The sequence below is a fragment of the Osmerus eperlanus genome, chromosome 11 (assembly GCF_963692335.1).
Source record: "Osmerus eperlanus chromosome 11, fOsmEpe2.1, whole genome shotgun sequence".
NCBI lineage: Eukaryota > Metazoa > Chordata > Actinopteri > Osmeriformes > Osmeridae > Osmerus > Osmerus eperlanus.
The window spans coordinates 15,371,522-15,399,385 of record NC_085028.1 but is presented as its reverse complement, the minus strand read 5'-3'; the positions used below and the strand labels follow the sequence as shown (position 1 = coordinate 15,399,385).

The following is a 27,864-nucleotide window of genomic DNA, read 5'->3' as shown; positions in this document are numbered from 1 at the left end:
TCTCTCCACCAAGCTGTAACTGGAGGTCAGGTCTAGAACAGTAGCAGGCTTGGCCGTGGTCGAGCTCCTTTTATGATGTTATTTATTGAGGCGCTCTGGAATGTGTTTGCCTGGAGTGGAAACATCACAGTGTTGTGCTGCGGCGTTTCTCATTACTTGGTCAGTGTTTCTGGCACAACTGAAAGCTGGACTGCAGTTTTCTTTGGCTGTTTATGGCTCCTCACTGTGCTTTGCCCTTTTGGCCCATGGAAAGGGAGGTCCACCAGAAGCCATGCAATGCACTGTCCTCCCTAGGCTTTTGTAATTGGATGTATTTCTCATTGTCGAATTATCAGCTGATGCGTATTTGAGAGCAGGTCAGATTTGGTTGTCATCATCCCCTAACTCTAAGGCCTGTCTGCCTGTATTCCTAAGCTGTCTCCCGGCCTGGTCTGGACGTAGAGCTGCATACGGCATCCCTGGGAGTTATCTCTCCAGCTGCTGGGCTTTTCACAACCATTAATAAAAGATCTCCTGTTCTATCCAGGACAACCTCAGTGAACTGGTGCCAGTGCCCACGGTGGTGTGTCTGGGAGTCTGCAGGCCCGGGCTGCTTCGTCCTGCTTTTGTGGGGAGTAGTTTTGTCTCGGGAGGATCAATGAGTCATTTCGAATGGGAGTCAATGGGAGGATGCCCAGGGGCACTGCATCACTGGCACTTTAGCCTCCAAAACCTAAGTCCATTTTGAATGGGAGTCAATGGGAGGATGCCCAGGGGCACTGCATCACAGGCACTTTAGCCTCCAAAACCTAAGTCCATTTCGAATGGGAGTCAATGGGAGGATGCCCAGGGGCACTGCATCACAGGCACTTTAGTCCACGCTGATATATCTTCCTGTTTTTGGAGTGCTGCGCCAAACGATAAAGAAAAGGGCGGAGCGTCAGCTGTGCGCTGCTGAGCGTGGTGTGCCGGGCGGTGCTTCTCCTGTTTACATGTTCAGCTGGACAGCTTATGTAGGAGAAGACATCACCTCAGGGTCTTACTGTGTCTCTGTCTCAGGGTTTCTCTCTCTCGCTTCTCTCTGTGTCTCTGTGTCTCTCTCTCACTCTGTGTCTCTCTTTTTTCTCTCTCTCTCTCTCTCTGTCTCTCTGTCTCTCTGTCTCTCTGTCTCTCTGTCTCTCTGTCTCTCTGTCTCTCGCTCTCTCGCTCTCTCTCTCTCTCTCTCTCTCTCTCTCTCTCTCTCTCTCTCTCTCTCTCTCTCTCTCTCTCTCTCTCTCTCTCTCCTCTCTCTCTCTCTCTCTCTCTCTCTCTCTCTCTCTCTCTCTCTCCCTCTCTCTCGTTGTCTCAGCACAGTTTTCAAACCTCACATCATTTATTGATGCGTCTTTTCTCCGGCCGTTTGGATGGTTTGATGGTTTGTGTTGCGTGTGCGTTTACTCTGCGTTGAGGTTTGGAAAGCAGCTCGGATTCAGAGCTGCCTGAATGCCCCGCGCCTTGGCACCCGAGGCACGTGCCCAGCAATGTGCAGGAGAAAGAGCAGGGTTACGTGTTCCTGTTTGTGTGTGTGTGTGTGTGGACACCACGGATTGGCGCCCAGCGGAAGGCCTGTTTGACTTGGCCTCGCCACTGATATGTGCCTGCTTGCCCAGGTAAGCACTGCCTGGCACCGATAGGAGCAGGAGGGGCCTCCTTGATTGGCTGGCTGTTTTTTTTTGCTTCGCTGCTCTGGTTTGCTGTGCAACATTGCAAAATACTTAGTCCACAGCCAGAGAGAACAGGATGTAGTGGCCGTTCCCTTTCTCCATCCTGGCTTTCAGTGTCTCTCTCTCTATCCAGCCACGCTGGAACCCATTGTGAACTAGACCAGAACCAAGGGCTACAGGGACTCGGTTTCTTCTTTATTAGTTTCCCTTTTTTTCACAGGAGAGAGAAGGGGGGGGGGAATGAAAATGTCACAATGGTAAGAGACAGAAGCAGTGCACTGTAACACTTTACCCAGAGGGAGAGGGAGGGGACTGGGACTGGGACTGGGACTGGGAGAGGAAGACAAGTGCTTCTGCTCTTGGTACACTCGCTCCGTGACAGCTGTCTGATACAGCAGTTTCTCAAGGAGAAGGCGGCTCAGGACAAACGGCATTGCTGGTGGATAGCCCACCTGGGACTGAGGGCGGGGCAGTGGGAGGATCCCCCTCCGAGCAGGAGGAGGGGCTGGGGGGGGGGGGGGGGCGAGGAGTCATTTACACTCCAAAGGTCTTCTGTTCTATGTTCCTCATAGAAAATACATGCAAATCCTTCCTCTGCTATTGTGTCAGTGGCTACAAGCTACACCTCCAGTGACTCACTGCAATTAATTGGATGAGGGGTACTGAGCCATGAAGGGTGGTTAAGGGGTTTGATTCCTCGTCCTGCTCTCACAGAACTAATAGGTTAAATAGGTTAGTGTGGTGTGGCAGGGGAGGACTACAGGAGACAATTAAAGGTGGATTCAGTGTCGAGGAGCTCTCAGATGGAGATAGAAGAGCTAATTTCCTCTATCCAGAAAAAACAACTATTTCCGAGTTAGGGAGATGAATGAAGGTTGGGAAAATTGCCACAGATATTCTGGGTGGGGGGGGTTGAGATTCAAAAGATGAAAGACATGCCGCCGCACACACACACACACACACACACACACAAACACGCATACACACACACACACTCCCAGAGAACAAGTGTAACAACTCCCTGCCCTCCCCTGTATTCCTCTCCTGCTCATCCAGTGACTGCTTGTTTTCCCAAAAAGGCCTTTATGGAAGTAACGTGTCATGTCGCCATGCCAACGTTATCCTGGCTCAGGGGGAGGGTCCGGATGATGCTCAGATCCTTCAAGAAATCTCAGCGAAACAAAGCGCATTTGTGTGCCCAAACTCCACATAGCATCCTTTGTCTGCATCAGCTATCTATTAATGCCTGGTAGTTTTCCCATATCCAGCAAGCCATGTAATTATTCATGTCATATATCCCTCATTAGAAATCCTACTAATGAGTAGCTTAGATATCCGTTATCTTTCCTGAGAAGTTGTTAAAAGACCATTTAGGTTTAGTCGGCCGTGGGAAATTACCCCTGGCAACGGCGTCGGTGCATCGAACATGGCGAGAGAGCCATCAGATCAGCAGACAGTGATGATTATTGTTCGTCGTGTGACACTGTGTGAGTTTCCATCGCCGTGCGGAGCTAGCCGCAGGTTTCCATCATGCAAACGTCCCGTGGGAGCAAAGGTTTGTTTTCGTTTTGGTGTTTTTAGTTCATCCCGGAACAAGGGAACCAGAAGGGCACTCTCTCTCACACAGGTCCTTTTGATCAAAGAAGAACAATTCAACTCTTCTCACTAGAGTTTCCCGAGTACTGTGATTTGAGCATTGCCCAAGGTGTAAATCAGAAAGAGTCGACTGTTTTAAGACAAACCCATTAAAAGCCTTTTGATCGTTAGTGGCTAATTATAATGTCTTTCTTGCCCCTCTACCGCTCGTCTGAAACGGCCCTTTGTTTCCGAAGCCTGTTTAGCGCGGCGGCGGCGGCGTTACTGCGGGTCGTGGAGACCGACTTGGCGGCTCGGCCATGCGAGCCGGCTGACATCCAGCAGACTCACAGGCATCAGCATCCTGGCCCTCTGGCCCTCTGATCGCCTCCAGAGAGGCATGAGAGGCTGAGTCACACTTCAGGAGACGCGCGTATACACACACACACACACGTCATAGGCATCCACAGGGAGACATGGGTGTCCTAGGGACTGGAGAAGAGGATAGACATGAATCGATGTCTCCTTGCTGTGGCGTGTGTGTGTGTGTGTGTACCTTCTCCACAGAGACTTGAATGGTGAGCTGTTGGCCTCCGCATGTGTCACTAGAATAGTGCCCCTCTTAAAGCAGACCGAAGGCAGAGCCGTGCTGGATGACAGACGAGGGTGCAAATGTGCCATCCACCATTTTTCCCTGACAAAGATGGCCACCCTGCAGTCTTCCAGACAAATGGGAGGACGTGCATGTTGTGTCTCCGTCACTGCTGTTCCTCATCTGTTCAAACAGTGGGTGGGCACAGCAATCCATTTAACTTCAACCTGGGAGGTCATGGGAGGCTGTGTCTGTGTCTGTGTGTGTGTGCTTGCATGCGCCCTCCTGCCAGTGGCTCTAACTGCCATTTCAGGCCAGGGCATGTGGCCAATCACACCCCTCCACTTCTCCTTCTTTGTCCCCATCCCTCTATTCCGTAGCCAACAAGCCACTGTGTGTAGTCCGTTGTGTCTGCCTGATAAAAGACGGTTTGTGGCCGCCCTTGCCATGTCTCTCCCCCCCCTGCCAGCTCACAGTCAGATAAGCAGTGCCCCGTCGGAGTGGGGCATCGTCGCCTCTCACGGCTCCTGGATGCCTAGCATATGAACAGGATATTTTCGTGCTGTCCTTGGGACTGTCCCCCCCCCCCACACACACACCCCATCCTCAATGTCATCCCCCTGCTGTGCAGTCCAGTCCTCACTGCCAGGTCCTCTGATCAGGACACAGCAGCCACTACCGCCTGGTCCCTCTGATCAGGACACAGCAGCCACTACCGCCTGGTCCCTCTGATCAGGACACCGCAGCCACTACCGCCTGGTCCCTCTGATCAGGACACCGCAGCCACTACCGCCTGGTCCCTCTGATCAGGACACCGCAGCCACTACCGCCTGGTCCCTCTGATCAGGACACCGCAGCCACTACCGCCTGGTCCCTCTGATCAGGACACAGCAGCCACTAACGCCTGGTCCCTCTGATCAGGACACCGCAGCCACTACCGCCTGGTCCCTCTGATCAGGACACCGCAGCCACTACCGCCTGGTCCCTCTGATCAGGACACCGCAGCCACTACCGCCTGGTCCCTCTGATCAGGACACCGCAGCCACTAACGCCTGGTCCCTCGCTCTAACTCGGGGAGCCTCGCAGTGAAATGCACCTTTATTGGATTGAAGAGCCGCAGTTAAATGGACATGAATGCTATTCATTTGATTACGTTTGTTTCTCGGAGCATTAATGGGTCTTTTCGCGTGGGTTGTGAATCGGCATGCTTGCCCTTGTGAGGTCTGTTGATTGTGCGCTGTAGATCAGTAAACGCTGTCAGACTTGACTGGAGGACTGTCAGTTGTTAGTGTGTTGCCTTTCTCAATCTGGTACCATTTCTGGTGGTCACATCACACACGTGACAGGTGAATGGTCTCGATAGTGAATGTTCGGAGTAGAATAAGGTAAGATAGTTTAGAGCTTACTATGAATATTCAAAGATCCCAGTCCTTTGTCCACAATGTTATGAGAATTTTAGGGAAAAATTTGTGTTCTGTCCCTTGTTTCCAGAATCCAGAACATGTCCAATCTCCCTCCATTAATCTAGCTAGCTTCTCCTCCTCTCTGCCTCCCTCCCTTCCCCTCCCCCCCTCCATCCTCAACCTTTTCCTCCTCTTGTGCTCTGTCTCTCTTCTGCTTGCTCAACAATTATTTGCTCAAGTTGCTCATTAAGAGGAGAGTGTAGCAGCAGGCCAGGTGCTGACGAGACGTCTGTCACAGGGCTGCTGGCCTGGACAGGATGTCATCGTGTGGTGATTCCTTTATCGATGCCCCAGTCCCGCAGAACCCCCCCCCACTCCCCTACCCTCATCAACACCAGCAGGATTCACAGCCCCACCCTCCCAGCCACCCAGGCCTGCGTCCTTGTGAGGCGAGACGGCATGGATGAGCATGCTGATGAGCACAGACAGGAGGGATGCAGGAGGGATGCAGGAGGGAGGCAGGCAGGAGGCAGGCAGGCAGGAGGGAGGGAGGGAGGGAGGCAGGCAGGCAGGAGGGAGGGAGGGAGGCAGGAGAGATGCAGACATGGATGGAAGGATGCTGTTGTCGGGATTTCGAGGTCACAGAGATAGTGAGGGGTAAAGGGAGTGTGCACAGGTCCCTTCTCACAGATCCATCTCCTCAGTGCAGAGATGAGGCTGCCGTGCTCTTGGGCGGTCGGGGGAGGCACAGTGGTGTGTCTAATCCTCTCCTTGTAAAGTGCTGAGAGGGCATCGCAGTGTTCAGTCTGCGGCCACGGAATGCTGCGCTCCGGAAAATACAAGCCCACCACTCCAAACAGGCCGAGCCCTCCCTGACGTTCTGCCAAGCTTTAAATCTCCTGCTGCCAAGAGAGCCCAGCCCCCGCTGCTGTCCCCCCCCAGCCCCTGCCGCTGTCCCTCCCCCCCACTCCCCCCAGCCTGCCGCCGGCTCCCCACCCCGCCGGCTCCCCGCCGGCTCCCCGCCGGCTCCCCACCCCCCCAGCCCCGCCGGCTCCCCACCCCCCCGGCTCCCCGCCGGCTCCCCACCCCGCCGGCTCCCCGCCGGCTCCCCACCCCCCCAGCCCCGCCGGCTCCCCACCCCCCCAGCCTGCCGCCGGCTCCCCGCCCCGCCGGCTCCCCGCCCCGCCGGCTCCCCACCCCCCCAGCCCCGCCGGCTCCCCCCCAGCCTGCCGCCGGCTCCCCAGCCTGCCGCCGGCTCCCCAGCCCCGCCGGCTCCCCAGCCTGCCGCCGGCTCCGCCGGCTCCCCACCCCCCCAGCCCCGCCGGCTCCCCAGCCTGCCGCCGGCTCCCCGGCTCCACCACGTCACCTGAGCGTCTCACACCGCGTCTCCGTCAGAAGCTCCAGACCGCCTCCTCGACCGATTGAATTCGGCAGACACACACACACACACAGCATCTGACACTTCACTCTGAGCCAGCACAGCTTGATGTCCAGCACAGGGAGCCTTTTAATAAATGGACAGCCAATGGCCAATTTAATCATGCTAATGTGTATGTTACAGCAGGAGACTTATCGGCTATTTGATCTCCATGTCGGCTCGTCACGCAGAGAGATGCTGCGTCTGACCCTGCAGAGAGGAGAGGGAACCTTAGCCGGGGGCGTGGAGAGAGAAGACTAGCCTGTAGAGGGAAGCGTCTGTCTTCCTGGAAGAAGCTGTGAAGGGTGTTACTGTGAACCACATCAAATAGACCCTTAGGGGACAGGTAGGGGTGTTGGGAGGGGGGGTGAGAGAGAAGGCCCCGTACTAGGCCAGGTTCCTGCTGTGAGGACTTCATCTCAGGGTGTAAACTATGTGGAAAGGGGTGTTACATTTCGGTACCGTAGTCTGAATCCGTGTTCCGTGGTTGGTTGCCGTGGTTGGTTGCCGTGGTGGTTGCCGTGGTTGTTGCCGTGGCTATTTCAGTCCTAAACATCTGGCGTGGTGATGTCAGGAATGCAATCCGCTCACAGGGCCACGTGGGCCCTAAGCCTGGATCGAGAGAGCTCAGGGGGTCGAACACTCACATGGAGGGGAGGGAGGGAGGGCAGGGGAGGGGAGGGACGACGGGAGAGTGTTTCTGAGTGGTTGGACCGTTTCTGCTCTGGGGTGTGGGAAGATGACAGGAAAAGGGAGGATGAGAGAGAGAGAGAGAGAGAGAGAGAGGTTTGCTCCTACAGAGAGCTTTCAGTACTTGGGAGGAATACAGGTGGCCATTTAAAGCACTGACCAGAATAGAGCTCTCTTCCTGCTATCACTCAACCCTCTGATTGACACCACGATGGGCGTAAGATTCTTACTTTATTTACAAACAAAAGACGTCAAATGGAGTTGAATCGTGAGCACGAGCTGACAAGCCATTATCTTACAAGAGAGCGGTTTACCTGTGTATCTTAGCAACTGATCAACACACTGGGTGTAATTATGGTCTGTTTACTTGCATCCCACTGCCCTTGCACCTCTGTGGATGTCGTCCCGCTTGGCACAGGAGTCCGTTCTCTATGCTAGAAGCCACACCGCTCATAGGCTGACATCAGTATTCGCTTTTCGTCTCTCTTATTGATTACAGACTGGGAAATATATTAAATTTGAAATGAATAAGATGTCCATCTTTTTTTTTGATCACAGTGAATTATATTTAAACACTTATGTAATGAAGCGCTTTAATGGGACTGCATTTAAGTAGCATTAAACCATTTTTAGTGCCACATGCTATTTTTATTACACTTTGAAATTATGTTGCGATACCCTGTAGGTGTTTACACTGTGGAGGACGTCAGAGAGGCCTGCATAGTCAGTCGATAGATTGTTCCAGCAGTAGGTGAATGATGAAACAGAACTGAAGAGATATTTTGCCCAACAGGCATCCTCCACTCCACCCCTCCGAGGTATATACAGTTACGTCCATAAGTATTTGGACATTGACACAATTTTCATCATTTTGGCTCTGTATACCACCACAATGGATTTGAAATGAAACAATCAAGATGTGCTTTAAGTGCAGACTTTCAGCTTTAATTTCAGGGTATTTACATCCAAATCAGGTGAACGGTGTAGGAATTACAATACATTTTATATGTGCCCCCCCCCCCCCCTTTTTAAGGGACCAAAAGTAATTGGACAATTGGCTGCTCAGCTGTTCCATGGCCAGGTGTATGTTATTCCCTCATAAAGGGAGTTCGTTATTTCATTGACAAGGAGCAGATAAAAGGTCTAGAGTTCATTTCAAGTATGGTATTTGTGTTTGGAATCTGTTGCTGTCAACTCTCAATATGAAGTCCAAAGAGCTGTCACCATCAGTGAAGCAAGCCATCGTTAGGCTGAAAAATCAAAACAAACCTATCAGAGAGATAGCAAAAACATTAGGTGTGGCCAAATCAACTGTTTGGTACATTCTTAAAAAGAAAAAACACACTGGTGAGCTCAGCAACACCAAAAGACCCGGAAGACCACGGAAAACAACTGTGGTGGATGACAGAAGAATTCTTTCCCTGGTGAAGAAAAACCCCTTCACAACAGTTGGCCAGATCAAGAACACTCTCCAGGAGGTAAGCGTATCTGTGTGAAAGTCAACAATTAAGAGAAGACTTCACCAGAGTAAATACAGAGGGTTCACCACAGGAAGACCAGATTAGAGTTTGCCAAAAAACATCTAAAAGAGCCTGTACAGTTCTGGAACAACATCCTATGGACAGATGAGACCAAGATAAACTTGTACCAGAATGATGGGAAGAGAAGAGTATGGAGAAGGGAAGGAACTGCTCATGATCCAAAGCATACCACCTCATCAGTGAAGCATGGTGGAGGTAGTGTTATGGCGTGGGCATGTATGGATTCCAATGGAACTGGTTCCCTTGTATTTATCGATGATGTGACTGCTGACAAAAGCAGTAGGATGAATTCTGAAGTGTTTCGGGCAATATTATCTGCTCAGATTCAGCCAAATGCTTCAGAACTCATAGGACGGCGCTTCACAGTGCAGATGGACAATGACCCGAAGCATACTGCGAAAGCAACCAAAGAGTTTTTTAAGGCAAAGAAGTGGAATGTTCTGCAATGGCCAAGTCAATCACCTGACCTAAATCCAATTGAGCATGCATTTCACTTGCTAAAGACAAAACTGAAGGGAAAATGCTCCAAGAACAAGCAGGAACTGAAGACAGTTGCAGTAGAGGCCTGGCAGAGCATCACCAGGGACGAAACCCAGCGTCTGTCTATGTCTATGGGTTCCAGACTTCAGGCTGTCATTGACTGCAAAGGATTTGCAACCAAGTATTAAAAGTGACAATTAGATTTATGATTATGTTAGTTTGTCCAATTATTTTTGGTCCCTTAGAAAGGGGGGGGGCACATATAAAATGTGTTGTAATTCCTACACCGTTCACCTGATTTGGATGTAAATACCCTGAAATTAGAGCTGAAAGTCTGCACTTAAAGCACATCTTGATTGTTTCATTTCAAATCCATTGTGGTGGTATACAGAGCCAAAATGATGAAAATTGTGTCAATGTCCAAATACTTATGGACCTAACTGTATATCCATCCCTCGTTTCCGGAACATCTTTCTGCCTACCTTTCTCTCTCTTCCCTGTACTTTGCTCTTGACAGTGATTGCACTAACAAGGTTGCTCCAGTCCGGGCCTTCTCCTGTCAGATGCCTTCTAAAGGCCTCCGTATCCTCTGCAAATAGCAGAGTGGGAGATGAATCAAAGTGAATTTGCCCCCTCAATCTCTCTCTCTACCCTCCCTTCCTCCTTCCTCCCTCCGCTCGCTCGCCACTCACTCACTCACTCCCTCACTTATTTCTTCCATCCTTGCATTCCCCTCCGCCCCCCTCGGCCCCCACCCCATGCACACTGCTTCATATGAAGCTCATCTACAGAGAGGGGCAGGGGAGACCAAGTCATATTATGATGTCTGGGAAGGGATCCCCGCGGGGGGCGTTTGATGGGGTTTGGGAGAGGGGGGTGGAGGAGGTGGTGGAGCGGGGGGTGCCGGGGATGCTGGGTAGTAATCCGTGGAGAGGCAGCCTCCGTGTCTGCGTGCAGTCTCAAATCTGTGTCAGGAAGAGCCGAGGGGGGAATGGTTCCCCGGTCGCTCTCCTGCGCCGCTCTGTCCTGCTCTCCTCGCTTCACTGCCATCACTCTCCCTCCCTATTCTCTCTCTGACTCTCTCTCTGACTCTCTCCCTCTCTCTCTGACTCTCTCTCCCTCTCTCTCTGACTCTCTCCCTCTCTCTCTGACTCTCTCTCTCTGACTCTCTCTGACTCTCTCTCCCTCTCTCTCTGACTCTCTCCCTCTCTCTCTGACTCTCTCTCCCTCCCTCTTCTCTCTAAAGAAGAAAAAAGAGAAAGGAACGAAAAAAGAGAGAGGCACACACACACAGCGCATCCAGGTTGGAGCCGACCAACAGACAGTCGGGTTGACAGACTGGAACAGGCAGACGTTGGAACAGACAGACAGGCTGTAACCGACACAGACCGTGCAGGAGACTGGAGGCTGCTGCATGCCTCTGTCTATAAGCAGACAGGGTTTGAACCAGACAGGTAGACAGACAGGCTGAGGAGACGACAATATATAGATGTCAATGTCACAGGGGGGGGGGGGGGGGGGGGGGGGGCGGGGCTTGTGTCTGACAGTACTGCTGCTGTCAGGACGACCGCAGTGGAAAGAACGCGTGACCTCTGCACACTGATGTCACATGTTGGCAGGACTGAGCGTGCCCAGAAAACGCCCTCTGCCACGGCGTGCTGGATTTACTGTGCTCCCCGCCCCAGGGCCCTCCGCCCCAGGGCCCCCTGCTCACTCAGAGGACAGGAACCCACCTTCCGCAACCTTCTAGAAATAACCCTGCCACACTTGCTGTCTGTCCAGAATACAGCACCACAGGGGAAGAAAGCACCTTGGGCTAATTAAGTGTTTTATTCTGTGCCGTAGAAGAGTTTTCCTGGTTTGTGTGGTGTGTGGTGTGTGTGTGTGTGTGTGTGTTGGGGTCACATTGTGCTGGTGCTTAAGGCAAAAGGGGAGCTGAATACAGCTGTAGGGTTGTGGGATCACAGCTGTTGTGAGTGTTGTCCTCTGGGCCATGTCATTTGACATTTACATTGTCATTTAGCAGACGCTCTTATCCAGAGCGACTTACAGTAAGTACAGGGACATTCCCCCCGAGGCAAGTAGGGTGAAGTGCCTTGCCCAAGGACACAACGTAATTTTGCACGGCTGGGAATCAAACCGGCGACCTTCTTTACTATTACTAGCCCGATTCCCTAACCGCTCAGCCACCTGACTCCCTGTACACATATCCCCTCCACACTGAAGGCTGTCTCCCCCTCTCTCTGTCTCTCTTTCTATCTCCGTGTCTCTCGCCCTCTCTCTCTTCCCCCCCTCTCTCCTGCTCTCTTCTCGATCTGCTCTACTCCACTTTTGCTGTACTCTACCTCTCCTTTCCTCTCCTCTCCTCCCCCAGCACAACCTCTCCAGTGTCTTATCCTCGCCATCTTTTCTCTCTCCTATTCCTCCTCGTCTTACCCCCCCTCTCCTCCTTTGCTCTTAAACTCTCCTGCTTTTCCTCAATCTCTCTCTCTCTCTTTCTCTCTCAGAACCTCTGTCTTCTGTGCTCGGACTGTTATTCTCTGAATAGCTGAGATGCTTTTGTAGAAGGTTTCCATAGTGACGGGGCATTTGAACAAGTCGTCATTCACTTCTGCACAATCCGACCTGGAAAGAGGCAATGTTGTCGCTCCCTTACACACACACACCAACACACACGCTCAGGGTCTGCCATTCTATATCAGGCCATTAGTGTGAAGTGGAAGTGTGTGTATACAAGATTCTGTATACACGAATCTTCACCTATAAATGCTGTCTTTGAAGGATAGCTGTTGGTCCGTGTGTGTGTGTGCGCGTGCATGTGTGTGTGACTGGTGTTTTCCCTCCTCTGTGAGGGTCAGGCGGCAGGCAGGCAGGCAGGCAGGCAGGCAGGCAGGCAGGGGAGGGCCTGCTTGGCTAGGACTGATCTGAGGTTAATGAGCCTGGTAGAGGTGACCGGTGAACACACGCACACACACACCCTGTTCAGCTGTCCACAGCTATCTCAGGCTGTTGGCTGATTCCCTGTGCTCACACGCAACACATTGGAAGTTCGAGGTGAGTTATTCTGTGAATTAGTGATTATATTCCAAGGAGGGATACACGCCTATTGAAATGTCTGGAAATGTCTTGGACTCTCCCAAGTGGGAGGTTGTCCTGGGTTTCATGTGGTGACTCATGTGGTAGTTTGGAAACTGGCTCGATCCAGCGAGGGCATCTTCCTCTCCTGTAAACGTTCATGATACAAAGGCTCTTTTCAGACGGAGCAGGCTCATTTGCATCGCTGAGAGGAGCTGCCCTTTGCTTTGGAAGGACCAAGTACACCATCCCTTTGTTTCGTTTTATGAGTCTGTTTTCACTTTGTCACCTTTGGAGAAGACTGTGTGAGGGGCGGGGGTGGTGGCAGGGAGGGGGGTGGAGGGGTGGAGGTGCTATTTATCCTGTGCTCCCCCCTCCCTATGTCCTTTATGGTGGGTTAGCTACAGGATACACTTCCTGTTGAAATCACACATTCATGACACATTAACAGTCCCACTCAACAGGTGGGGTGTGTGTGTGTGTTCCTACCACTAGGCTTTCTCGCTGAGGCATTTCTTGTTTAAGCATTAAGTCACCAGAGGGGGAGATTATGGGGCTTAACAAGGCCAGGCATTCCTTCACAGGGTCACATGGACTCTAAGCATTCTGGGAACCCGTGAGTTGAGGCTGGTGCCCCACAGTAGAAAGGTTTTAAGGGGGAGGGAGAGTAGAGTTTCAGCAGTAGAACAGCACAGTCGGTCTCTGTCCATAAGTGGTTAACCACTAGTCTGTAGATTGATAATGAATTGCTGACTGGCTGACTGGTGTCATAGTGGATTATCACAACAGAGAGGAACAATGTGATTGGCACGAGCTAATTGTCTGTTTTGTGGGCCCAGTTTCTTTTATTTTCTTGTTAAACTGCCTTCCTTGTGCTGCTTTACTGAACACACAGTATGTTTTTGGTGCGCGCGTGCGTGCATGTGTGTTGAACACCACAGTCCTGGTTTACATTTACATTTTTACATTTTAGTCATTTAGTAGACGCTCTTATCCAGAGCGACTTACAGTAAGTACAGGGACATTCCCCCCTGAGGCAAGTAGGGTGAAGTGCCTTGCCCAAGGACACAACGTCAGTTGGCATGACCGGGAATCGAACTGGCAACCTTCGGATTACTAGCCCGATTCCCTCACCGCTCAGCCACCTGACTCCTTTGGTTTACCTTTGGCTTCCCACAGTCCTCTGTGTGTGTCCTGGGTGCAGACTGTGCCTGTCACGCTGTCCTGTAGAGTAGACCTGAGGCCACACACACACACACACACCAACACAGGGATTAGCTGCTTTGGACCCTGTCCAGGCACCAGGAGGAAGGGAATGTAATGAGTAGTCCATTCTGAGGAATGCCAAACCTGAAGTATGCTATGGAGGCATCAAGATATGCGCTGCAACAGGCCGCGTACAACGTTATGTGTCTCTATTGAAACTAGAGAGGGTACAATTTCTGGGGAAATTGTAGGGTGTGCTTGCTTGCGTCGGTTGCACAGGGGTCCGTTTTTGAATGACATTTTTAAAACTGATATTTCTGTAGGCTATATTTTATATAAAAATGCATACTTATTATTTATAAAGATTACATAGATTTAAAAGCATTTTTTTTTGCTGCTCATTTACAACTGAAAATACGAGTGAAGTGTAGAATGAAATAGATCTTCTCATTTCCCCTGCAAAAGGCATCCTCATCGTTGAATCAAAACGAATAAATTTGGCAGACCGGTGTAAAAATTGACCTAATCTCTATGACGTAAACGTCCTTTTAAGTTTTTCCCTTCTCGTGATATTTTAAGGCATTTAGCCTACTCATATTGCATTCATTCATGAATAAAGAACCCCCTTTGAAGATTATTCTACGACGTTACCGGCAGTAGAAGATGGAATCGCGATTCAAACAGTACCATCTGCTAACTGAAAATATGCCCCCCAAAACGTAAATAAGCTTGACATTTATTTAGTGGAAAATCGCTCATTCATAAAAAGCTCACTGGTAGCGATCATTGTCAGTAACAACGCAAAATGCGATATAGCCCTGTGTGGAGAAGCTGCCCCGGTAAATTGTACTACTACGGCACAGTACTAGACTACTGCTGTGTTCGTCTTGGTAGCGATTGCGTTGGTTGAATTGGATTTAACGTTCCGTTGTACGGTTTAAGCTGAAATTAATTATTTTCATGAACAGATTGACAACGTTTAGGCTGTGGCAATGAAGTTCAGGTTAGTAGTTATATAGACTTTTGATTTAAGTAAGGGGAGTGCCGAACATGTTCTGTCGCCGTTTGACTTCCTAAACAGCTGTGTAGTGTAGATGTTTTTGTAGTGTGTCTCAAGTAAGCTACAGCGTTGCAGTGAGCTACACTGGTTTGAAACCACAGGTAATGGGAATTTCACCAACAAATCGTTTACTAATGTCAGAATAAATCCTACAACGAAAATGTATATGTGAGGAATGTTTATTTTAACGATTGAAAACAGATAACGCTACATCATAGACCACTGTAGTATGTGTTGCCCGGGCAACACAGGCTAATGTCATGATGCTAATACTTCAGTGAAATAGTAGACTACTGTTTCCGAAAGTAGATGTACTTCCTTAATAATATCAGCTTATACTGTACATTACACATGACAATTGTGTGTCATATCACAAAGTAAAATGAGTAAATAGTTATCACCCTGGCCTCTTTGCTTGTGGCGTTTCTGCAGCTGCCTTGCAGTAAAGCTATAGTTAGCCTAGCTATCCCCCAAGTTAACAGATGCAAAACGAATGTTCTGCTACAGGTAGTCACGCGTGTTTTCGTGACGTTAGTGACGTAGTGACGTTAGTAACGTCAGTGACTGTGGCTAGCAAATTAGCCACCGTTAGCTTCACTTTTCACCACAAAAACGCAATTTCTACTTAAACCATGCAACGGAACGTAAATAAAAATACAACCAACGCAATCGCTAACAAGACGAACCTTTTGACACCGCCGTTGTGTATGTAGTCCAAATATTGACTGATCCTTAGGGGGGCGAAAATAAACAATAATAAATAATAATAAATATATATGTGAGATAACAAAGGTTGTGCCCTTGCCGAAGGCAAAGCACACCCAATGAGGACTTGGAAGCCAGACCAAAAAGTGTTTTGAATGTTTTAACGCTGGAGAATAGTGTGAGTGTGTGTCTGAGTGAGAGATGGATGAGTGTGTGTCTGAGTGAGAGATGGATGGTCCATGTGGTCGTGCGTGAGAACATCAACAGTGTTGTGTTTGAGAGGGGGAGGAGCACTATTAAACTTTGTTTGTGTGTGAGAGGCAGACAAGGAGCAAACGAGTGTGTGTGTGAGACGTGTGTGTGTGTGTGTGACGTGTGGTGTGAAAGGGGGCCGCCAGCTCTTCCAGTAAAAACAGAAAATGGGCCGAAGCTGGTTTCACGCCACACGTCCTGTTTTAAAGCAGCTGCTGCAGAGAGCTGTTGTTTTGACTTAATTCATGCTGCTTCATGTCTCTATCTCTCCGTCAGATCACAGACGGCTTTCATTTTGGAATGAGTCAAAACACTGACACAAACCAACCAGTTCATTCTCTCCTATGACTTTTTCTCCTCTGCAACTTTTTGGCCAAGTAGGCTAACTTTATTTCTGAATACATCCTGATCTTGACTTGCGTTCATTACTCATGAATGACATTTCGGCGGCGACACCCTCTCGTATCAGGGAGCTGGTCTGGACGTGTAGTTCAACACTCGCACATTAGATGAGCTGTCCGACTGACTCATGGATGGGAGGTTTATGGCAAATCATTGAGGCATGTCACATCGATGATACGATGCTACACTCCCTAATTGTGTGTGTGACAGGCTGAAAGGTCAGGGGCGTTGAGTGTCCGTCCAGGCAGATCTACACAGAGCCTCTTTGTCTCTCGCCAGTCCCCCTCATAGCTGGGGCATCCCTGCAGATGAGGGACTGGCTGGTGGGGCACTTGTAGTTCATCAGTTCTATTCAGGCTTACATTTTAGTCATTTAGCAGACGCTCTTATACAGAGCGACTTACAGTAAGTACAGGGACATTCCCCCCGAGGCAAGTAGGGTGAAGTGCCTTGCCCAAGGACACAACGTCATTTGACACGGCCGGGAATCGAACTGGAAACCTTCAGATTACTAGCCCGACTCCCTCACCGCTCAGCCACCTGACTCCCTAGGCTTCATGTGGGTGTCTGTGCCTGAGTGCTGCTCCTGCTGCCCCCTGTAGGCTGGTGTGGGTACACGCCTGGCTCCAGCTCCTCTCCCTGAGTGAAAAAGCATGTGATGGGCCAGAGTTTAGCAGTGCTGTTAACCGCCCAGATTCCGTCTCAGGGGTTTACTCACCCGGCTGCTCGTGATGGATACGACTAAGCCCTTTCCTGGGCCTCGCCGGGCTACTGGCCTGTGGTGGATCTCTTGGGCCTCGCCGGGCTACTGGCCTGTGGTGGATCTCCTGGGCCTCGCCGGGCTACTGGCCTGTGGTGGATCTCCTGGGCCTCGCCGGGCTACTGGCCTGTGGTGTGGGCCACACAGGGTCTGGTCGCAGTTAGCCTGATGTTGTTGGATTTCTCTTCCCTCTCCTTTTCTCTCCGTCCCTCCCTCCCTTCCTCCCTCTCTCACTCCCTCCCCTCTGGGCTGACCTCACAAAGGAATGAGAGGGAGGAGAACAAACGGATACACAGGCTGGTGGCTGAACATACAAACACAGATTCAGGGACAAAGGGAGGGATAGAGGGAGGGAGAGTTCCAGATCAGTCAGCCAAGGCTGTTCCTCCATGTGTTTGTATGAGGCAAAAGAGACAGCCCAGTCCTCTGTGTGTGTGCGTGTGTGCTTTGTATTCCCTCTCTGCTCTGCTCTTATTATCAGCCTAGCAGACTGCAGTGACCAGGTTACACACACACACACACACACACACAGTCAAACCGATTCCTCAGTCCGCCCATACGCCCCATCTCTCCGCCTAGAAGAGTGGCCATCTGATTTGTCTTGCAGTGCTAGTCAGCTGTACCCCCCCCCACCCCTCCTAGGACCGACTCTGTTTACTCAGCCTGAGAACACAGTCACTGCCTCTGGCACAGACATTGTGCTTCCTGTCTGTCTGTGTGTGTGTCTGTCTGCCTGTCTGCCTGTCTGTCTGTTCCCCGTGAGTTCCCCGTGGCGTGACAACCACAGCGACAAGTGTTTCTGTCATGTGACCAGAGACTTGCTGACAGAGCTCCAGATTATCTGTAATAAGGAGTGAGTTCTAAATATTCCCGACGCTTCCACCAGAGTGAGTTATTTTTCCAAAACGGAAGCTAGCTAGTTTTAGTTAGCTTCCGTTACCTAGCAACCTAGCATAATACTCGTAGCAATGCTACTACCTGCTAGTGTTAATTGTTAGCCTCCTAATTGTACATTTTGAAGCCATACTATAGCGTTTGTCATATAGATTTTGTCTATCGGAAAATAGTCGGTTGGAATGTTCAGAATCACACGTGTGACGGTACTCTGTGGGCCCCGCTTTCGAACGATCACATATGTGTGACGCTACTCCTTAACGGGTTAATCCAGGAGAACAACCGATTATACTGCGTATCTTAGACGGTGGTCTTCCACAGTGTCGGTCCAGTGTAGCCTGGCACAGGATGATAGTGTCTGGTGTCTGAACTCAGTCACTGCTTCCTGTGTGCGGAAAGAGGAACTGCAAGAAAACATGTAAATGACAATAGTCATATCAGGACAGGAAGGACGTGGGGTGGGGGATGGGGGGTCCTGGTTCCCTTGCCCTCTTCCTTTGGAACCCATGGGCTGATGTACTTGGGGGGAGGGCAGGGGGTGGTCAAAGGTGAGGGTCGAGTTGTTTTGCAGTGTACAATAACACAGAGATGGGGAGATCATACTGGCTGCCAAATCTCAAAACCGAGTGCACAGGGGCAAAACCAGACACACAAATCGACGCGAACTACTCACCTAACCTCCTTCACGCATTTCCGAGCGTCAGAGAGAAGTTAAATTTAATTGGTTTCTGTCTGGGTCCTTTGTGCTTTTTCAGGCTAGTTTTCAGTATCATTAGTTGCCAGGTGTTGACAGGCACTTTTCTAGTTTTTCCATCTTTTTCTTTTAACAGTTATCCAAGAGTATCCCCAGACATGAGGTAGGCTCCTGGACTCTGTGTGGTCAAATTGCTTTTTTTTTCTGCTTTTTTTTACTGTGTCTTGCCAGTCTTTGGCTTTCATAATAACTGACTTTATGAGACAAGTGAGAGAGCTGGCAGACTCCAGGCAGCCATAGCACTGCAGTCACAGGTTTTATAGCTCTGTAATGAGTGGGTGCACTAACCCCCATCCCTCCCTCCTCCTCCCCCAGGCTCTGGCAGCCAACGCAGGCACGGGGTTCGCCGTGGCGGAGCCGCAAGTCGCCATGTTCTGCGGGAAACTCAACATGCACGTGAACATCCAGACCGGCCGCTGGGAGCCCGACCCCTCCGGCACCAAGAGCTGCGTGGAGACCAAAGAGGGCGTGATGCAGTACTGTCAGGAGGTGAGGACCAGGGCTGCCTGCAGGGGGCGCTGCAGGGGGCGCTGCAGGGGGCGCTGCAGGGGGCGCTGCAGGGGGCGCTACCGCCGCTGCACTGCAGACTGAGGTTGACGAGCCCATATCAGTGTGATGGCATCCTTATTACAGCTGGCTGACCTTGTGACTCATTTGCAGAGGGTGCCAGGGAGTTTAGCGCTGGTTACAGAAGACCCCCCCCCCCCCCCCCCCCCGCCATGCATACAGAGCCCATCACTCTCCTTTCCCTCCTCTGCACCTTGTATCTGCAAACGTTGACACGCTGCAAATATTGCTGCCATCAATCACCGGGGGCTTATCTTGCAGTTTCAAAGAAAGCACGGATTTCCTGTGCTGTGCCGTCCTCCAGCTCCTGGGTGGCATCTTATTGATGACTTTTTGATGGCGTTTGAGTGGGGTGCAGATTGGGTGCTATTTCACGGTGGAGCAGATGGGTGCAGGAGACCACGGAGCATGGAGAAGCACATGCTGCCTGAGCTCCACTTATCACTGCCTCTTATTCCCTCTCACACTCTCCCTTCCTTCCCGTCTCTCTATCTCTGTTTCTGTCTCTCTGTCTCTCTCTCTGTCTCTCTCTCTGTCTCTCTCTGTCTCTCTCTCCTTCCTCCTCACAGATGTACCCTGAACTACAGATCACAAACGTGCTGGAGGCCAACCAGCCCATCAGGATCGAGAACTGGTGCAAGAAGGAGAAGAAGCAGTGCAAAGGCCACGCCCACCTGGTGGTGCCTTACAAGTGCTTAGGTAAGCCCCGCCTCCTCTCCGCTTGCTGCCAGGGGGGTAGCCTCCGCCCCTCTGACTCGCTCGTCCGAGAGGTAGAAAGGTTCTTAGGAATGGCCTCAATGACACTGCGTTTCTGGTGCAGCCATTGTCCCCTCTCATGTAAATTAGATGTGTTCCCTGAGATTTACATTTAGTCATTTAGCAGACGCTCTTGTCTAGAGCGACTTACAGTAAGTACAGGGACATTTCCCCCGAGGCAAGTAGGGTGAAGTGCCTTGCCCAAGGACAAAACGTCATTTGACACGGCCGGGAATCGAACTGGCAACCTTCAGATTACCAGCCCAATTCCCTAACCGCTCAGCCACCTGACTCCCGAGATGTGTTCCCTGAGATGTGTTCCCTGCCTGGAGATGGAGATGAAGGGAGCAGTGGCCCAGCTTAGCCACAGGCGTAGGTAACGAGGAGAAATATTGGAGTCGGATTTAATTGACTAATCCTGGCCTTAAGCTGCAGATTTATCAGATCCAAACTGGATGATGGCTATCATCCCTCACGACGGATGGCCGGGCGGGGGAGGCGGGGGAGTGGAGGAGGAGGAGGGGTGGAGGAGGAGGGGTGGAGGAGGGGGGGTGGAGGAGGGGTGGAGGGTGCGGAGGGATTTGGCATTATTGCTGGGAGCCTTGTTGAGCAATAAAGCACTATCTTATTTTGGCCTCTTCAGACAGTGGGTATAAAGTGAGGCTGACACACAGGGGCGGTTGGAGGCTGGTCTGCGAGGAGGGGGCCCCGCCTGCTGAATTACTCCCCTCGCCTCATCTCGGCCAGCCTGTCATACACACTCCTCGCTCCGCCAGCTTCCACCGTAATCAGCCACGACAACACAGCCGGGCTCTATTAAATGTCAAAGAGGGCTGTCTTTCTCTCCTGGCCAAGACCGGGCCCTCTCTCCCTCTCTTTCTCTCTCTCTCTCTTTCTCCCCTAGCTCTCTCCCTCTGCCCTCGCTCTCTCTCTCTCACTCTCTCTCTGCCTTTCTCTCTGCCTCTCTCTCTGCCTCTCTCTCTGCCCTAGCTCTCTCTCTCTCCCTCTGCCCTAGCTCTCTCTCTCTTTCTGACCTTTCACTCACCATCCTCTACTACTGTTCCTCTCGTCTAGGAGATGGATGTAGACAGATAAGAAGTCTTGTCCTTGTAGATTTTTTTTCCTCTCAGTAGAACTCTCTTTTTTTCCTTCCTTCCACTCTTCTTCTCTGGTCCTCCCTGCTTCCGCCCTCCGTATCTCACCATGTCCTTGTGTTGATTGAGCTGTGCCGCTTTGCGGGATGAAAAAGGCCATTAGCCCCGGCGGTGGACTGTGAAATGGGCTAGCGTTGGTTTGGTGGAGGGGGCGGTGGCGGCGGGTACCTGGCTGCAGGGGATCCGCTGACTCTGCTTGTACGCTGGTCAAACTGGAAAGCTGAGACTGCTGTGCATCCGAGATGGCAGACTAGTGTCTCTCCTCCGTCTTCTGAGACTCCCTCCCTCCTCACACCTCCATTTTGTTCTCCATCCATCCTTCCTCTTGGGCTCGGACCGTCCTCCATTAATAATCAGGACCCCTTCATTATGATTCAGCAACAGTGCTTCCTCTCTCTTAATTAAAAAATCCCATTACCTTCCTGGGCACAAAAAAACAACTTTTTTTTTAAAATCTTTTTTTGCCTGTTCCTGCACATTTTTGTGATCCATGGTAGAGGGTCTGCCATGGTTGTGTACTGGCATCCTATCATCAGCAGAGTTGACTCTTCTCTGGGGCGCCCGGCTGTCATCATGGTCTACTGACGAGACGAGGACATGACGACACAAAGATTTGTAGGCAGCCAGGGAGCGCTGGGTGACATTTGTTCATTTAGCGCAAACCCTTCATAACAAAGTTTGGTTCGAGGTAGGCAGAAGAAGGAGGAGGAGCGGGGAGGAGGAGGAGGAGCGGGGAGGAGGAGCGGGGAGGAGGAGGAGGAGCGGGGAGGAGGAGCGGGGAGGAGGAGGAGGAGCGGGGAGGAGGAGGAGCGGGGAGGAGGAGAGATGCAGCTAACCGGAGCCAAGGCTGTTGTGTAAGTGGACCTGTGAGGGTTGGGAGGACTGTGATCATATGCTGCGTGCCGCACAGCCCACGTTTGTCATCATACGCTCGCGGCCCATAATTCAACAGCTCTGGTTCGCAGCGAGCGTCGTCGAGAGGGAGGGGGGAGGGGGGGGGTGAATTATTCATCAGACATTAGCATTCTGAGATGAGCTGGAGATTGTGAGGACTCAGCAGGCGTGGCAGGCGGTGTACAGTAATTACAGTAGGATAAGGTGAGACAACCTGACAAATGGACGTGTAATAGACTGGGGGAGGGGGGAGGAGGGGGGAGGGGGGGAGGGGTTTAGGTGGAAGCAGCATGACCTGAAGAACTGTGGCTGAATCTGCACACACACAGAGAGAAATAAAGAGAGAGAGAGAGAAGGAAAGAGAGAGATCATGTCAGGTTAATAAGAATGCTGATGCTGTGACTGGGACTGTGTGATAGAGAGGCCAGAGTTCCACTGCTTTCTAGACCCGTGTTAGCGCCCGGGTCCTCAGTCACAATCCCCCCGTGTCAGACTGTAACAATGACTCACATGAATGTGGCTTTTGTTCCCCGACTCTATAATCCTAGTTGAATAATGTCTTTGTCTGACGGGCCGGGATAATTTTCCAGCGTTTCTTTTAATGATGTCTTAAATCAAGTAGGTAGTTCGAGCGGTGCGTGTTCGAGGTCGAGTGTGTGTGTGTGTGTGTGTGTGTGTGTCACAGGTTTGTATAAATTGAAAAGGATAAGACTAAGTACAAAAACATGTCAACTGTGCTAAATCGGCGTTGCGTTTCTATGGGCGATTTTACAGTATGTTTTGCATTTAAAAACAAATCCCACTTAGCTCTGAGAGCTGGTCACGTAACAGCCTGTGTTTCTGGTAATCTCCCTCTCACCAGCGGGCCTGACGGGGAAGAGTGCCCCTGTCAGGCCCGCTCCTCAGGTGTGCGGGTGGGGGGAGGTGGGTGGGGTGGGGGGGTGTTGGAGCAGGCTGGTCCTCTGGTCACCTTGAGGGTGGGAGTCTGGTGAAGGTCTCACACGGTGTGGAGGTGAGGGGGACGAACCATCACAGAGGTGAATCGAATGGGGGAGAAGAGAACATATTCAAATACACACACACACACAGACACACACACACAGACACACACACACAGACACACACACACAGACACACACAGACACACACACACAGACACACACACACAGACACACACACACAGACACACACACACACACACACAGACACACACAGACAGACACACAGACACACACAGACACACACACACAGACACACACACACAGACACACAGACACACACACACACACACACACACACAGACACACAGACACACACACACAGACACACACACACAGACACACAGACACACACACACACAGACACACACACAGACACACACACACAGACACACACACACAGACACACACACAGACACACACACAGACACACACACACACACACACAGACACACACACAGACACACACACACAGACACACACACACAGACACACACACAGACACACACACACAGACACACACACACAGACACACACACACAGACACACACACAGACACACACACAGACACACACACACACACACACAGACACACACACACACAGACACAGACACACACACACACAGACACACACACACACACACAGACAGACACACACAGACACACAGACACACACACACAGACACACAGACACACACACACAGACACACACACAGACACACACACAGACACACACACACAGACACACACACACAGACACACACACACAGACACACACAGACACACACACACAGACACACACACAGACACACACAGACACACACACAGACACACACACAGACACACACACACAGACACACACACACAGACACACACACAGACACACACACAGACACACACACACACAGACACACACACACACAGACACAGACACACAGACACACACACAGACACACACAGACACACACACAGACACACACACACACAGACACACACACACACACACACACACACACACACACACAGACACACACAGACTGCAGTGCCTAAGAGGAGGAGCAGCTGCTCTCTTGCTCCACCATCCATCACCCACTGCAGTGTGACTGCGCAGGCCGTCTGCTCCTACCCAGCAGCTAGGGCAGCGTGTGTGTGTAGGGGGGGGGGGGGGGGTGCATATTTTGGGTGTGAGTGTGTGCGCATGTGTGTCCGCACACGTTGGGTACATGTTTGTGCGTGTGTGCATTTGAGAGGAAGTCCCTGGATAACCTGAGCTGTGGTTCAGAGACTCTGTAGAGGGGGTCTGTTCTGGTCTGAGGTGCTCTACCCAGGGCGCTCTGGCCCAGAGGAAGATGGGGGGGGGGGATGGAGGTGGAAGGGGGAGACGGAGGAGGTGTGGAATGGGGGAGGGGGTGTCTTGGCAGCACCCCACGGCCCTGCACCTCCTGGGTGGAGATGAGAAGCAGCTGGACCTTTCTGCTATTTTCTGCTTCCTTCTCTGCCTACCCTCTCATTTTCCAAAACACTGCCTTCAAAACACTGCCTTCAAAACACTGCCTTCAAAACACTGCCTTCAAAACACTGCCTTCGCTCCTGTTCCTCCTGCTTCCCCCCGGCTGCTCCCCCGCTGCTGGCTCCATGGCTGACCTGTGTGAAGTGGTCCTTAGCAGCCCCAGGCCTGGGCTCTGGTGAACCACTAAATGACCCGTTAGGAAGCCTCCCAGTCTTGGGTGAAGTTCTAAACCTCCATTGTGTTCTTCCCATCCTCTCCGGAGGGTTCAGACTAGTCGTTATCCTCCCCTCCCCTCCTGTTCCCTTCCTTGCCCTTCCATCTCTCCATCTTTAGTCTGGATGGAAGTCTTTCTGTGATGAGTGTTTCTGTCTGTTCTCCAACCTGTCAGCTGTGAGCGCTCCATGTCTGTCATGGCCTTGTCCTCCATGCTAGATGTCAGGCTGTCACGCTGGCCCTGAAGCCTTTTGGCAGGGTCTAGCGTCTTGATTTTTACAGCTTTGTCTTTCATTTTCTATTCTGCTTCCAATTACCTCATGGCATGAATAAAACATCTAGGAAGTGAGTAATGTTAAGCAAGTGGTGGAACTTCAAAGGAGGGACTCTCGCCTGTCTAAGTGGCGTCGCGGTGTAAAACGGTTTCTGTCAGGGCCGCCATTTTGTCGAGGTGACTGCGGTGGACTCCTGGTCCGCTCCTGGTGCAGGTCCAGATGTTCCACTGTCACATGGCCGTCCTGTAATCTCCACGCAAGGAAACTCAAAGGTCCCAGGCAACCATGAATAATTGATGCGTGCCCCGTTTCACTTGTCTCGTCTCTTAGTCCTATTTTTAGCCTCTGGGAACACAATAGCTGCCGACCCGGTGTGAGGCGGCGAAGAGGGGCTTGCGGCCCGCTCTGACGGGCCTCCTGGCTGTGTGACTTGTCGTTGCAGTGGGGGAGTTCGTGAGCGACGTTCTCCTGGTGCCCGAGAAGTGCAAGTTCTTCCACAAGGAGCGCATGGACATGTGCGTCAGCCACCAGCAGTGGCACGGAATTGCCAAGGAGGTAAGGTCTGGGGAGGAGGGGGGAGGGGGGAAGGGGAGGGGGAGGAGGGTGGATGGGGGAGGGAGGAGGAGGATGAGGGGGGAGGGGGGAGGGGGGAGGAGGGAGGGGGAAGGGAGGAGGAAGGGAGGAGGAGGGAGGGGGATGAGGGGGGAGGGAGGAGGAGGGAGGAGGAGAGAGGAGGAGGGAGCCGTGAAGCTATGTTTCACTGTAACACTATCTCAGAGATAGCAAGCTAATGGATGAGATTCGGGCAAGGGCACAGTTGTCCTTCTGTCGGAGGGATTTTTTGTTGTTGTTGAACTTTCCATGTGAAATCAGAGGATCAGCATTTTCGATTCCACCTATCCACGCTCTCTCTTTTGCTTTTATTTCTAGTTCCCCTCTCTCTTTCTGTTTTAGTCTCTCTCATTTACTTTCTCTCTCTCTCCTTTGGTTTCATTCTTAGTTCCTCACTCACTTCCTCTCTCTCTGTTTCTCTCTCTCTGTTTCTCTCTCTCTGTTTCTCTCTCTCTCTCTCTCTCTCTCTCTCTTCTCTCTCTGCTCTCTCTCCTCTCTCTCCTCTCTCTTCTCTGCTCTCTCTCCTTACCTGTCTGTGAGAGTCTCAGGTGCCTCCTGATCCCAGGCTCATTCTGTGAGTCCCTCACATTTCAGCAGCTAATCAGATTAGTGTTGTGGCTGCTCGACAGCTAATCCCCCTCCTGGCTGGCTGCACCTTCGAGCCCAGATCCCTGACGGGAGCCCAGATCCCTGACGGGAGCCCAGATCCCTGACGGGAGCCCAGATCCCTGACGGGAGCCCAGATCCCTGACGGGAGCCCAGATCCCTGACGGGAGCCCAGATCCCTGACGGGAGCCCAGATCCCTGACGGGAGCCCAGATCCCTGACGGGAGCCCAGATCCCTGACGGGAGCCCAGATCCCTGACGGGAGCCCAGATCCCCGACGGGAGCCCAGATCCCCGACGGGAACCCAGATCCCCGACGGGAACCCAGATCCCCAACGGGCCCCCAGGGCCAGGCTGGGGCCACAGCCTAGAAAGATGGCAACATTAGGCCCGACGCTCTGCTCCGCAAATGTATCCCACTTCATAACACATTATATCTTCCCCAGTCTAGGTGTTATTTTCAGGTCTAGTTCCTGTGACAGCTGGTGACAGTAAAATCTATCTATAGCTGTTATTGTAGCCAAGCTTTGTAAACTCTAATGAGCGCTCCTCCTGGAAGCCGGGGCTGATTTTGATCAGAGCAGAGAGGACTGCGAACCTCCTCTTCTCTCAGTTCCGCTCCATGGAATCGTTAATATTCCTTATCTCTTCCCCCCTCCCCTCCCCTGGTCCCTCGCAGGCCTGTGCCAAGGGCTCCATGGTCCTGCACAGCTACGGCATGCTGCTGCCCTGTGGCATCGACAAGTTCCACGGCACCGAGTACGTGTGCTGCCCCTCGTCCCGCCCCGGGGAGCCCGCCGCCCCCGCTGCCCCCGCCCTGACGTCCCAGGAGGAGGAGGAGGATGAGGAGGAGGACCAGGAGATTGAAGAGACAGAGCTGGATGAAGACGAGCCCGTAGAGGAGAGGTGTGTGTGTGTGTGTGTGAGGCGTAGGCTGAGCAAGTGGTCTCAGACGCTTGTGCGAGGACACGCATCACTGGCCATCTGGATAAATTAAAGTGTCATGACATTGACCTATGACAGCTGCTCTGTCTAATCTGATAAATCATTCCTCTCGCTCTCGCCCTCTCCCCCCCCCCCCCTTCACTCAATCTCCTCTACCTTTCCCCTCGCTCCCTCTATATCTGCCTCCCTCCCTCTCCCTCCGTCTTTCCCTTCGTGCCTCCATCTCTTTCTGCCTCTGTCAGCGAGGCACCAGTCGACGAGCAGCTCTCCCAGAGAGAGGAGCCGGCGGAGGAGGACGAGGACGAGGAGGACGAGGAGGATGAGGACGAGTACCACTACGTGTACGAGGACGAGGAGGCCGACCGGGAGGAGGAGGACGCCAAGGAGCGCGTCCCCGAGAGCCAGGACGAGGACAAGACCCTGGAGGAGGTGAAAGGTGTGTGTGTGCGCGCGCTCTCATCCTCAGCCTTCACTCACTCCCTCTCCTCCCCTTCTCTCCAGGCACCTCGCCTCTCAAGTACAAATGCAATCAACCCCTTTTTCGCACCACAGACGATTACCTCCGATTCTCTCCCATCAGCCAGACCGTAATTAGATAAGTGTGTGCGTCCGTGAAGATCTTCTCCTTCGGTGCACCGAAACTATTGTGCTGTGCAGCAGCACTCAGCAGGAATCGAGGCTTATTGCTTTCGGCATTTGCTTCCATTCCTGCCATTGAAGGTTTCATGTTGGCCTCATCCTACCCCACGTTTATAAACATGAACAATACCGCCAATGTTTTATATATTTGTATTCATAGCCATGCCTAATTAATTCATGCTTTAGGTAGAACATGCTTGTGGTAGA

The 27,864-nt window shown here is 51.8% G+C and overlaps 2 protein-coding genes across 7 annotated transcripts in view; both read left to right on the top strand.

The window, feature by feature from the left end:
• The window catches only part of aplp2 (amyloid beta (A4) precursor-like protein 2), a 45,579-nt gene that overhangs the window by 2,331 nt on the left and 15,384 nt on the right, over positions 1-27,864 (top strand). For all 6 annotated transcript variants that reach the window (XM_062473883.1, XM_062473882.1, XM_062473884.1 and 3 more), the window contains exons 2-6: positions 18,804-18,977; positions 19,625-19,754; positions 25,299-25,411; positions 26,753-26,979; positions 27,261-27,454. In XM_062473883.1, coding sequence (XP_062329867.1) covers positions 18,804-18,977; positions 19,625-19,754; positions 25,299-25,411; positions 26,753-26,979; positions 27,261-27,454 — 838 coding nt within the window. The remainder of the gene's footprint in view (positions 1-18,803; positions 18,978-19,624; positions 19,755-25,298; positions 25,412-26,752; positions 26,980-27,260; positions 27,455-27,864) is intronic.
• LOC134029301 (histidine-rich glycoprotein-like) lies at positions 20,111-24,826 on the top strand. Its single transcript, XM_062473385.1, has 4 exons — positions 20,111-20,183; positions 22,722-22,773; positions 22,895-24,001; positions 24,757-24,826. The coding sequence occupies exons 1-4, from the start codon at positions 20,111-20,113 to the stop codon at positions 24,824-24,826; spliced, it is 1,302 nt and encodes a 433-aa protein (XP_062329369.1).